This window comes from Zingiber officinale, chromosome 7A (genome assembly GCF_018446385.1).
Source record: "Zingiber officinale cultivar Zhangliang chromosome 7A, Zo_v1.1, whole genome shotgun sequence".
Lineage (NCBI taxonomy): Eukaryota > Viridiplantae > Streptophyta > Magnoliopsida > Zingiberales > Zingiberaceae > Zingiber > Zingiber officinale.
In genome coordinates, this window is record NC_055998.1 from 140,305,693 (window position 1) to 140,319,541 (window position 13,849).

General features: G+C 37.5%; 2 protein-coding genes across 2 annotated transcripts; both read left to right on the plus strand.

Annotated features, from left to right (window-relative positions):
- The first annotated feature begins 659 nt into the window (after positions 1-659).
- Positions 660-3,208, plus strand: LOC122002905 (protein CREG1-like). Its single transcript, XM_042558291.1, has 6 exons — positions 660-873; positions 1,612-1,647; positions 1,759-1,960; positions 2,606-2,684; positions 2,778-2,963; positions 3,056-3,208. Exons 1-5 carry the CDS (start codon positions 689-691, stop codon positions 2,912-2,914), a joined length of 639 nt encoding a protein of 212 aa, XP_042414225.1. The 5' UTR covers positions 660-688; the 3' UTR covers positions 2,915-2,963; positions 3,056-3,208.
- A 3,601-nt stretch (positions 3,209-6,809) lies between these two features.
- LOC122002906 (transmembrane protein 87A-like) lies at positions 6,810-11,925 on the plus strand. The gene is made up of 5 exons (XM_042558292.1): positions 6,810-7,154; positions 9,186-10,116; positions 10,257-10,352; positions 10,486-10,622; positions 11,390-11,925. Exons 1-5 carry the CDS (start codon positions 6,934-6,936, stop codon positions 11,568-11,570), a joined length of 1,566 nt encoding a protein of 521 aa, XP_042414226.1. The 5' UTR covers positions 6,810-6,933; the 3' UTR covers positions 11,571-11,925.
- The last annotated feature ends 1,924 nt before the right edge of the window (positions 11,926-13,849 follow it).

Consider the following 13,849-nt stretch of genomic DNA (forward strand, 5'->3'; position numbering starts at 1 on the left):
CGAAAATTTGAATACAAATATAGTATAAAAAAAATTTAAAAATCGGACAATCGATTAAATATATAATATAACCCTCAAATCAAAACAGTCTATTTTCTATATAAAGCAGAGGTATAATGGTAAATATGAAATTTGAATACTCAATTTGAGTTTTAAAATAAATAGCTAAATGGTTAAATTGCCGAGATAAAAATTATGGAATTATGTGGTTTCACTCACCGCATAGATTTAAGTTGATTTAATATTTGATTGCTTATGCTGAGTTGGCAGTCCTATATAAACCCGTCAATTTCGACCACCAATCCGCACGCGTAAAGCACGCGCTCCGCACGTGACGCAATCGTCCGGGTGGGCGTTCATCTGGTGTCTTCTCTCTTAAAGTTCGTGCTAGGTGGACAAATCATTATCCTCACTAACCAATAATAATTTGCCACGTCAACAAATCACCGATTTCCAGAATAAATATACTAATTGTTATCATCGAACATAAAAGAAAAGGATTCCAGTCGTTGGATTCTCTACAAGAGTGGTTGTAGAGGTTTTATCATATCCGTTATCCAATCATTTGGAAAGATTAGATACATTAAATGAACGGCGGATATACGCGGCGTCGAAGAACCGAAGAAGGTCCAATTGGAGGGGATCTGCTATTATTTAATCGCGGATCGAGCGAGGAGCTGAGCCAAGAATGGAAGGTGAAGGCATCGCAGGTTCCTCGTCGGCGCTCCTCTTCTTCCTGCTCCTCCTCCTCTTTGGAGACCTCTCTGCCGTGAGTGGACGCCCCCTGTCCGGTGGCTTGGGGAAGCCTAGGCCTGACGATGCTGCCGCCACCGCCCGATGGCTTGTTGCGCAGAACTCATGGGGCGTCCTCAGGTCTTCCTTCCTTTCACTCCTAACTCATATGTTACTGCTGCTTCCATAAATGATGAACTCTTTGTTTGAAGGAAGTAACTGCACGATCCGATGACGATGGATGGAGATGATTTACCTAATTAAATGTAAAGTTCGTCTTTTAGGTTTAACATAGAGTAGATGGGATTTTAATGGATTTGATTCGTGACTAGGGATGGATGGAGATAATTTACCTTATTAAAAGTAAAGTTCGTCTTTTAGGTTTAACATAGAGTATATGGGATTTTAATGGATTCGATTCGTGACTAGGTTTTAGTTGATTAAGACAGAAGAAACCTAATTAACCCTAAAACCCTCATAGGTAGATGAAAAAATATCAGAGTAAGATTGTTTAGTTTCATGAAAATTGTGCTGGCATTGTTGACATTATTTGAATTAAAACGAATCTTTAAAGCCGTAATTTTGTCCTCTAATAGCTTCACAAGGAACTAGATAGGATACAGGAAGATCTGGAGTAATTTTGTTCCTGTTTTTTAGACAACCGGTGGGTGGAAATTCCATCTAGTTCTAGTTTCTTTTTACCAGATGGTACATAAGTTTGCTCATGATCCAACTTCTATGTTAGTTGCCCATTTCCCACATTTTGCAAACTTTTAAGTAAAACAATGATTCATCTTACAAAGAGTAGATATCTCGTTAGTGCATCTCAGTTTATTTGGTTCAGCATATGAACTGACATGTCTTCCACTTTTACTGCAGTACCATATCAAGTGAATTAGGAGGATCTCCATTTGGGTAATCTAAGCATTCTGCAGCAGGAGAATCAATTACACTGATGAGTTTACATATTATGTCAAAGTTGGGTGTTGGTTGATAGTTTTTACTGACTGTTGCAATCAAATGCAGAAATGTTGTTTCATTTAGTGATGGGGTGCCTGGTGAAGGCTGTGGTGTCCCTTACTTTTATTTGACAGCACTTGATCCAACTGCAAGACATGCTTTGGCCGATGAAAGATCATCTTTCACCATCAGCGAGTTTCCACTTGGATCCTGTGGAAAGATAGATCCTGAAAACCCTACTTGTGCCAAACTTACGCTCACAGGGAAGGTATGAGCAAGAATTAAATGTATCTATGATTATTTGGTATTATTTCTCTTGTTTTTTTTTTTCTGCTCTCATGGATGAAATTTTGATCATTCCACATAAACTAGATTGAAGTGAAGTCGATGGACCGTTATGCAGGCATGCTAAAAGAATAGGCAATAGCTTGAAAATCATGGAGGTCTTTTAGGGTATTCTTGATATCGGCCATTGAAAATTAAAAATAGTGTTTCAAGTTGGCACGAAGCCTTCATCGTCTAATATTTAAATTCGATATCTAACTTTGTTGCATCTAAATCAGTGGATTTATTTGTCACACACAGCATTTGTGAAGTCCTGTACATTGGATTTCCTTAGACCTTTGATGCAAAATTCAAGTCACTTATGCTCCCTCCGGATTGGTTATGCCAGTCGCATGTGATCCTTGGATTGTGTTTTATCTAAAGTAGCTCTTTGTACCACTTTGTACAGTTTTAGAAGTCCACTCAAGCTAATTAAGCTGCAAAACTTAGTTCCAATGATATGAAACTGAAATTACTGTTTTGATTTAGTCTAGTTTGAACTGCCAGATGATTAAGGAATTTTATATCGTTTTGCTCGGGGGTTTGTAGTTTTAGATCAAGTCATAACATTTGCCATTGACATTTGCAGCTGAAATTGTTGGACAATCAAACTAGTGAAACAGAGTTTGCTCAAAATGCACTGTTCTCTAAGCACCCTGAAATGGAAGGTAAGCACTTCGAACTTCTCAATGGTCGTATTCATCACCTCATTTTCCTTCTCTGAATGTCACCAAGCTTAATTCTATTATTGGTGCATACAGATTGGCCAAAAGGCCACCACTTCCAAATTTTCAAACTCTTGATCAAGGACTTGTTCCTGATAGACTGGTTTGGTGGAGCCAAACCCCTATCGCCCGAGCAGTACTTCAACAATTCGAAGAGCTCTTCCGCAATGTAATTACCTTCTCCACCTCTACATCGACTGATGGATGAAAAGTAATCGAGAGGTAATTTCAATAGATTGTTTTACTCTCAAACATGAGTTTTCTTTCCTTTCTTCGATTCTACACATCACTACATCTCATGAATTCTCATGCAGGAACTGGCTTGTCTTAATGGTTCATGGCATTTGGAAGTTCTTCATGTCGAACTCTTCGAGTTAATGAACATAATGTGAGAATGCTAATATTTGTGTTGCGTGTGTCTCTAATGTGAATATGAATAAAAATAAAACAAATATTTATAACACCAATCACCTCTAATAAGTTTTAATATGTCAAAAAAATAATTCTAAATATTCATTAAATATTTGTCTTCATTTCATTTTCATAGAATATTATTTTTTAATTATAAAATAAGAATTGCAATTTCTTCATGTGCACCACTTAAATGTTAACTTATTGATATTGCCACTTAATTTGTTGTCTTTTTTTTTTAAATGTCTTTTAGAGTTTTAAAATTATCATTTTGTCCTTTATAGTATTGATTTATTATTGAAATATCTCTAGCTTATAACGTCTATTCTTTTTAGGGTCTATTATTTGGTTTACCTCTTGTAAATTTATTGCTTCTGATATTTAGAGTCACAAATTCATGTTATAGTAGTCAACTTATTGATGTCAAAGCTAAAATCTCAAAAATGTTGAAATAGTCCTTATAAATTTATGATTTTAAATAATTTTAGTCATAGATTTATATTAAAACTGGTGTTAAAGCTAGAAAGCTATTTAAAAAAGATTCTTTTAATTGTGAAATCATATTATGTGTAAATAGTGTTGTCAAAAGGATCAATCTGTGGTGGGATGTATAGGTCCACTAAAAATTTATGATATTGTAAGTTGGAATGGATCGATGTATCATCTTGATAGATTAAATTTTTTTTAACTTAATCTAAGAGGGATTGTGAATTAGGTGGGCTAACTCATAAATCAACCCATTAAAATTTTCATTTTAGTTTTGAATTTTAGAAGAATCTTTTTTCTCAACTCACTACTAACTTAGCTCACCAAGCTAATCGGCGTTGGTTGCGGGCTACCTCAGCATCAGTCAGTCCATCTAGATCTGTCTTAAACCTGTGTTGGTCACAAGCTAACCCAACATCAATCGGTTTATATGAATTCGTTCGGTTTATATGAATTCGTGTTAAAATGAATTGATAAAATTTTAATTAAATTTATTTAAATTATTTAATAGAAGAGATCAATCTGGCGTACTATTTCAAATTGGCAGCTTATCATATAAAATTAGGAAGAAGAAATAATAATAAACACGAAATTATCTATTCTGATTCCATATTTATTCGAACACAATATACAGTTACTTAATTTCAGCAGTCAAATTTAAAAAAAAAAAATTTTCTAATTTTTTATTACTCGTAATAATTCGCAAACTAAATCGGTTAATTGTGTCTACTGTTCCTAAGGCTATACAGATTTCTTGATTTCTAAATTCAATAGTTTCTAATAATATTAAAATGTTTAATTTTATAAAATCAGCTTGCGCTCTAGAGATAACGAATGCTAATAGCTACGTAAATTTTGATTTTTTTTTTTAAAAAAACAAAATGATGATTTTAAAACTACTGGGCATTTTTAAAAAGCAGCAATTCTTTTTGGGCAAAAATTAAAAACAGCTTCTTACATTTAAGGAATTATCAAATGGACATTCTCTTTTTAAAAATCAACAAATTTATCCCATAGCAGTTATGATTAATTACTGCAATATGTAATTATTATATGATAAAATATAATATTTCGTTTTCATCAAAATTACTATATCATGATATTTTTATCAATTTATCACAATTACTTAAATTACATCAAAATTATTTAAACTTATCAAAAACATTTTAAATATTTTATAGCAGCTGTAAAGTTTTAAAAACTGTTATAACAATTATAATAATTGTTTAGGGATCGTTGACACCTATGTGACACAAATTCCTCTCTAGACCAATATAGAAGATAAATAATATATAACAACATGTTAAATTTTAACCTCATAACTTAATATGATAATATCCAGTATTTTAATCATCTCACTGTCCCAAGGGGATATGTAGTTGTTACATAGTTCGACTATATAGTTGATAATATTGTATAAATTGTATTAGTTTTTACAAAGTAGTTATAAATGAAATATTATATTTGTATCTTGCAATAATTAATAGTAGTTATTATAATAACGTTATAATAAAAATTATTTTCAAAATTAAAATATAATTAGGCATGCCTTTCAATTTTTTTTTTTAATTTAGGTATTTAATTTTTTTGAACCAACTAATCCTAGATTTGTCCGACTCTACCTTATACAGAGGTCGATTTTCAAAAATTGACGGTTTGAGATTTATCCCATCATACGTCTATGTACCTGCATGTACCTCCCTCCATATCCGTGGAGCTGACACTAGGAAGATCGTTAATGTAGAGGATCTATATTTTATCGACTATCGAGATAAATTTAAAAATACGAATAACGCATCTCTTCGACATTAACATTCTAGGGTTATCTTTCTATCGAAAGAACTCGTAGTTAGGAATTCACCTCTGATTAATTATGAAAATATTTTACCGTTGCATGGTAGCTAAGCATGTCTTTCACTTTTTTTTTTATTATCCAAGTATTTTCACTTTTGTTTATGATTTAAGTATTTAATTCTACGAATCAATTAATTTTGATGGAAACTGACTTATATGAAAATTTTTCACACATAAATATGGAAAGCGTCAAATGGCCTGACAAATCTCTTGTTGATATTATCTTGCCACTTTGAATTTTGCTTAGACCTAGCCATGAGTCAGGTCTAAACCAAACCTGGTTCGAATTGGGTTAACGGACCCAATTCAATAGGCCCACCAATAATTGACCTATCTCTAAACAGTTACGAATTTGATCCTCGATTAACCAATAAATCATTGGTCTAATGACCGATTTGGATAAATGGTTCAACCGATGATTAACTATGGACTCATTAAAATTTTTTATTTCTTTTTATTTAGATTTTTTTAATTCTAATTTTTTATTTAACATATTTATAATATTTTAATAATATTAATCGTATGATTCAATATTAATTAACTTATTCTATCCTTATATTTAAATTAATTTTTATCTTTCTTTTAAAATTAATTTTACAGCCCTGAATTATTTGATGCGAACTATTCTACTTTAAACTTATCCTATTTTATTCATTTAATATTGGATTTATGAAAATCATCAAATAGTTTATATTATAAAAACTATAAAATGGATAATAACTCGTTGGAAAAACAAATATAATTTATTTAACAATAAAATTATATATATCTAATAAAAATTATTATTGAGCAAATAAAAATAAAATAAAAAATATAATTTATGTGATATATATATATTCAGGTTCGACTCGGACTGTAACTTGATAAATGGACCTATTTCGTCCGTTATTTTTTTTTTATTATAAATTATAATTTTTAAATATATATTTTTTAAAAAATAATAATCTTGGTTTTGCGAAGCGTCAAGACGATTTCGAATCGCCGGGCCCGAGTCGACGTCTTTTAAAAAATAATAATATATTATACTTTTAAAAAAAAATTATAATCTTGGTTAAAAACTTAAAATTAAGGGGGTTTCTGGATTTTTAGCCATTTAACGATGGATTAAAAGTTGGCGCAGTTCTGATTTTGTTTATTTCTTAAACCTCGCGGTGATCTAATCTGGACAAACTGACAAGCACAGCACCACTCAAAACCCGTCCGTATACCTGAATAACAACTCTCCGAAACGTGGGCCCCGTAGACATTCCTCTGGTGTATATAATGCGGGTAATACAGATTCCGCAGTGCCGAATGAAACCAAATATGGCATAAAAATAACCCACCTCTCACACGATGTCAAGCTTCGCCATTAGCAGCAGGCTTTAGAAGAAAAGAAGAAGAAGAAGCAGCAGCTGCCAGATCCACAGCTCGCTCCAGTTCCCTTCTCTTCGATCCTCCAATGGAGCGCCTGGATCCGCCCGTTTCTCCTCCTCTTCTCGGTTTGGTCGTTTTCTGTGGACTTTTTCTCGGCGCCTTCGTGGACGCCTCGGTGCACAGCTACGTCGGCGCGGCGTTTGCCCCCAAAGGCAACGCCTTTGTCCTACACGGCGGTAGCGAGGGGCTCTACGCCTCTTCCCCCGATGGCAACGCCACCTCCGGCAGCGGGGAGTCTTTCATCCGGTACTTCTACTTGTTCTTGTCTGTTCGATAGATCTGAGGCTCTCTTGATTTGGTTCGAGGGTTTTAAGGCGTTGTGGGGACGGGATCTACTGAGAGGCAGGATATTGGGGGATTTCGAGCTGAAATGTGGGTAGGCGTTTCTGCAACTAATGTTAGCTTATAACATTGATTAGCTGGTCTGTGGGTCTGACTCTAGGATCTCTCTATGACTGGAGGTATTAGTATGAATGTGATTCCCTTATGAGCAGATCGCGAACATTTTTTAGGAAAACTCTTTAATCGATTCCAGATTGTTGTAATTTGAAGAAGGAAATCAGTTAGGAAAGTGAATTACTGCATATAATGTTTGTCATAAAGAGATGTCAATTCATGGTGTGGATATTATATAGATTCACTACACTAACAATTAATGGCTCAATACTGTTAATACTCCTCAAGATGGAGCATAGGTCTCATCTGTCCAATTTGTTACATAAATTGGAGAAAGATCTAAAATTGACATGAGGCAAATCCTTGGTGAAATGTCTTCAGTAGACTTGTCCTTCTATAGCATTGACATCACCCAGAGGTGGATGGAGGAGGTTTGAGGGTCTAAGGGTGGCTGAGTGGATGTGGTGTGGCCCAAAGAGATTATCTATTGAATGGGCTTCCCCCTGTTTTTGATGTTGATAACATATAATGAACAAATAAAAGGAAAGAAGGAAAACACTCAATGAGGGACTGAATGTTGTTATACTAGGAGAAAAGGGTATGTTGACGTTATACAATGAGGGGTCAGCTCCATGGCAGACAGCATCAACCTGGAGATCACTTGGAATTGGTGATTGGTTGCAATGATTGAATAAGGACCAAAATCTTAACTTGACTATTGGCCAAACATGAGCGCCAAAGTATCTTTTGCTTGAGTAGAAGCATGCAGAGCTGTCTGAAAGAGATGAATAAAATGGACTAAGCGAACTGCGGTGTCATGCTCGCGCAAAAGATGATCTCTCAAAGAAGACTTGCGGATGTTTTCAGGCACAGCTGGGTGGCTGTAATGCTAGAGAGGGAGGAAAACAGATGGATGTGGGAAGGCTGTCACTGAAATCAACAGCTACCCGCTTAGGACATTACAGCAGAAACCTAACCTTAGATAGCGGTGCTGGTACCATATTAATACGAAAGGGATTATTGTATATAATGTTATTTTTTTACAAGGACTCCTATTACATGCTATACGTCAACGTAAACCTAAACCTAAAACATCTAATATGGGACTAAACCCACAACACTATCAACTGAACTAATGACTCATTGTACCTTTGACAGAAACAAACGAATCATTTATCCCTAGTTAATTAGCATTACTCTAAAACAAGTTTCAATTGGGTCATATTAATTCAAGGATGAAAAGTATCAAAACATGATAAAGTTTCATATCAGTAGCACACTGTTAGGTTTGAGACTTTTAGTAACATGTATTGGTTGCATAAACCTCACACCTTTTTCATTTTTAGTTCTCTAGAAAAACCTCTTCCTGTTACAAGCCAACTCTGGAAGTCAGGTGTTCTTAATTCTATAACATAAGGCCAAAAAAAGTCTGTTATTTTTTATTTTTGTAGGTATTTAACAAATATCAGTAATGGTGTGCAATAGAGCTTTGCTGCAACACTTTCAGTAATAGTTCTTTTTCTTTTTTGTCATCTTTTGCTTCTTAACTTTGTTTCAATATTATTTTTGAAAGGATGTCAACAGCCATTTTAAATATTTTTATTTATGATCTGGATTGATAATTTAGTTATGAAATCACCTCTCCACTTTCCATGCCCAGTATAAGGCTAATAGATTGAATCTCTTTAGATTTTGCACTAACAGGAACCCCATACATTGAAAAAACTCTGTTTCTTCTACTAAAAGGAACGAGTAGTTTACTTGCTTCTTGAAAATTATCTTTCAACAAGTGTGGAGTATCGTGTGAATATTGTTCCTATTTTTCATGCAAACCCATACTTATAGATTTTGGTCATGTGTTCACTTTGTTCCCTTTTCCAGCTTCGATAAGATTACTTTCAAGCGACCGGAGGAAGCTGCTCAAAGTAGTAAAGAGACTGCTTCTTTTACAGTGCAAGCAATTGTGTTTGAGGTAGAAGATCGAGAAACAATTGGTGGATCAGCCTATGGCGGACAACGAGCTGTTTGCTGCACCCCAGATCTTGCTAAATTAGGTGCTTGCACTCAGGGTACAGTCATTTATAGAACTTCCAATCAAAATCCTAAATGGCCTCAAGTGCTTACTGCAACATTCAGTGGAAAAGACCGTTCTACAACTTTGCCATTGCACACTATTTCCATCACAAGGACTGGGATGTACAACCTGTATTTTATATATTGTGATCCAGCACTTAAAGGATTGGTGATAGAGGGGAAGACTGTGTGGAAAAATCCCACTGGCTATCTTCCTGGAAGGATGGCACCTCTCTTGTATTTTTATGGATTTATGTCTCTTGCATTTGTGATACTTGGATTATTTTGGTTCTCGCAGTATGTGAGGTTTTGGAGGGAGGTTCTTCCACTTCAGAACTGCATAACACTTGTCATCACATTAGGCATGTTTGAAATGGCATGGTGGTACTTTGAATATGCTGAGTTCAATGAAACTGGTCTCCGACCCATGGGAACCACCTTTTGGGCAGTAACCTTTGGTGCAGTAAAGAAAACAGTGTCACGAGTTATTATTCTTGTTGTTTCTATGGGGTATGGAGTTGTCAGACCGACTCTGGGAGGTCTCACTTCTAAGGTGATCATGCTTGGAGCAACATTTTTCCTAGCATCAGAGATACTTGAGTTGGTAGAGAATGCAGGTGCCATAAGTGATATAGCTGGAAAGGCAAGGCTGTTTTTGGTCCTTCCTGTGGCACTACTAGATGCATTCTTCATTTTGTGGATCTTTACTTCTCTTTCCAAAACTCTAGACAAACTCCAGGTACGTGAACACTCTAGTTTCTTCTCGATTCCAGTCTATAAAATCTAGGCTTATGACAATTTACTGTGTTTATGCCATTACACCTTTAGGTTATGGATATGCTCAAAGTTATTTAAAAATCTTTTCGTGGTTCTTGACAGGCGAGGCGGTTGATGGCTAAGCTGGACATCTACAGGAAGTTCACAAATGCTTTGGGTGTTGCTGTTGTTGTATCTGTTTGTTGGATTGGTTATGAGGTAATTACGAATAATTCTGCTTGCATTATCAGTTTCAACAGCAGGGGCAATATAATCTTTATGCTCCTTTCTTAATATTACACTGTTTTATATTTTACTACCCACATTATATGATGATCTTGTTTTCCTGCAGCTTTATTTCAAGTCAACTGACATATACAACGAGAGCTGGCAGAGGGCTTGGATCATTCCTGCCTTTTGGCAAGTTCTTTCCTTATCTCTTCTCTGCGTGATTGCTGTTCTTTGGGCACCCTCTCAAAATTCAATGAGGTAAAACTTTTGGATCTTGAGGATCCTGCAAGTTCATTTTATTCAGATTTCGTATGCCTGCTACTTTTCTGGATGATTCTTTGAATCTGCGGATTAAGCATATGAGCATTCATTTCAAAAATAGTTGGTGGTTTTTTTACCATATTCTTCGAGAAACCGCAATTATATCGTCTCTTTTTTTTCTTAATGGAAAACATTGCTTATTAACTCTATTATATTCGAGAACAATCAAAATGATCGAGTCAATTCTAAAACTGACATGTGACATGGGTAAAAAAAAGTATCCACTAATACCTGTATGTAGCAAGACAACACATGGATAGGAGGTCAATTCTTTCTTGCATTTAAGTAATAACAGAGAGCTAGTATTAATTCGCCCACACCTGATTTCTAAATCCTGGTTCAACTGTCACGGCACAACCTCAACTAATGTAAGAACATGTGGGGTTGGGTGCACAAAAGTCGTGAGACAATATGTTCCGCAAATGTGTTTGGAACTTGGGTGATTGCAACACGTTCTACTGAGCAGAATTTTGAAAATAGCAGTAGGTTGAACAGTGGGGACCAAGAGAGCAAGGTCTTGTAAACTACCAGTGGCATATGATAACTGATATACTGTTAAGATTGGTAGCAACAGATTACAATCATATTCAATATGATAACTTTCAGTTCTTGAACAATCTCCGACACATTGCAACTTGTTTCATAATATGAGCATTTTCTCAGAGTACTAAAAATTCAAATTCATGCCGCTTCTCCTCTTTCAGATTTGCTTACTCAGACGATGGATCTGAAGATTTTGATCGAGAGGAGTCACTCTCACTAATAAAGCCTGGACCAATTCCTCCAAAGGAGACTCACAGTTCCACTGATGCCAAAGCAGCTTTGGTGTTCAACACCACCACCAACTCTCACAATGGAGACATTGAGGAAGACAAAAGAGAGTAGCAAAATCATGTCCTGGCTGTTTCATACCATCAGAGAATTCAATAAGCAGTATCAAATTGATATAAGGAGATCTTCCACTTCAACATGATAGGATTTCTAGTTTTTTTTGTTGTTGTAGAGACTGGCATTTAGGAGCCTCGTTCTTTCGCCTTCTTTACTTTTAGACCACTATTTATCGTGTTGTACCATACCATGCCCGGGTAGTTAATTTTGATTTTACATTTTCTGAGGGGACCAATGAGTGTCATATCCTTGGACAATATTGGTTGGATTGTGCACTTTTAAGATGTAAGTGTTGCATTGTAACGTTGGCTGTGTAAATTTGAGGTTTCTATTGCCTCATTTTGATCTTCGAGCATTTGAGTTGCAGTTTCTTGGCTTGTCACTCTGTAACACCTGAAAAGTGCATCGTCGGTCTTGGCCGCTGGTTGAGGCCGGGATGGTCTTGGCCTCTGGCTGCAAAATCACGGCCAGGCCGTGGCTGACCTCCTAGCCGAGATTTCGCGGCTAAGGCTATGTGATCGTGGCCTTTGGCTACGAAGTTTGCACAAGAGTATTTTAGAAATAATAAATATGCTTTTTGTAAGATGGGTATTGATATTGTTCGAAAGCTATGAAAATTGTGAGTCGGGGATGTGGTTTTACTATTGATCAAATGAAGATTTTGCACTCTTTTATAATATAGGGAGCATTAGTGTCGAGATAGGGAATGAGTCTCTAGTATTGGTCTTTCGATGTTTAAGTCAGTGATCGATTCGGGAGAAGAAAATAGTGGAAGTAAATTGTAATAAAGAGAGTGCGTAAATATAAAACATGTTGGATATTGATCATGTTCGGAATCTAAGTCAGACGGACCGCTGGATGAGGTGGATGGAATATTGACCGAATCATGATGTCTCGGAGGAGGGGGATGGGTGTGCTGAGATGACTTCTATGTTGACCAAGCCGTCAGAAGTCCTTTAGTCAACGCTACTTGCAGCCAGCGATCGGGTCGTCCGGTTTCTAGTACCCCGATGCTTGAGGCAGATCCAACGAGTATATGAATAATAAACTAAGACGTATAATAATGAAACGAATGTAGAGTGAGTACGGAGAACGTATCTTGGTCCAGGGGGCGCCCTCAGGTGGATCAGTGAGCTGGTCGAGATGTTGCTCGCGTTGTCCTGACCCGGCATAGTAGATGACTCTGAACAGGCTAGAGAGCAAGATCTGACGACACGAAGCCAGACGTGGTGGCACGAACACGCAGGTCGACAAATGACATCAATACGTAGACCGAGATAAGACATTGACACGTAGGTCGAGATAAGACATCGACGTGCAGGCGGGGTCACAATGGTGGCACAAAGGCCGGAACATAAAAACATCACACAAGTCAGGTTAGAACATAATGACAACGAATGCTTGGGGGCCCGATCGACATCGGAGGCGTACGACAATGCGGATTGAGAGCCGGAGAATAGGATAGACGGATCTGAGGTGCCGGCAGTGGGGCCGACGGCTAAGGAGTGCTTGCCGGGGGTTATGGAACGATGCTAGCGAATGGAGCTATGTTCCCGCATGAGGGATAGGAGGATATCGCAGAGGAGGGAGAGACGCCAGACTGCGTGACTGATTAGCAAAGGGCTAATTGGCAGAGAGGGCTGCGAGATAGATGAGTCTGCTACGGCAACGTTGTGCCGACGATGGCCAATTGCAGGCGGAGGAGAGAAGGTTACCGGCAGGTAGCTGTGGATGCCGGAAGGGAGAAGGGGGAGACAGTGTGTGTGGGAGACAGTGTGTGTGCTATCGGCATGGAGAGGGAGGTGGCTGTTGGCATCGGCGGAAGTGGCGAAGGCAGCCTTGAATAGGGAGACGAGGAGGGAGGATGGCGCAGGAGTGGATGTCGACGGCGGCATGAGCGGCGACGGGTGTGCGAGGATGGCGTCGCTGGTCCTCAGGGTGGCGGCGTGCGAAGCCAAGAAGCAGCAGCCTCGAAGGAAGAAGATGGAGAGAGAGAAAAGGAGAGAGAGGGAGGAGGTGGCTCACCGGCTACGAGAGAGAAGGTGGCGACGACTGTGCATCCTCCCTGTGATCGTGGTGGCGGCGAGATCCTGGGACGAAGAGAAGAAGCCCCCTTGTGGTTACGGCGGAGAAACCCAACGAAGCCCTTTTTCTCCTTCGCATGAACAATGCCCTAAGAGGGGTGCTACAGTAAAATGACCAAAATACCCCTATTTGTCTCTCTAATTCCCCCTAGGTCCTTAGGACATATCCACATCATATGTGAATGGAGAAGA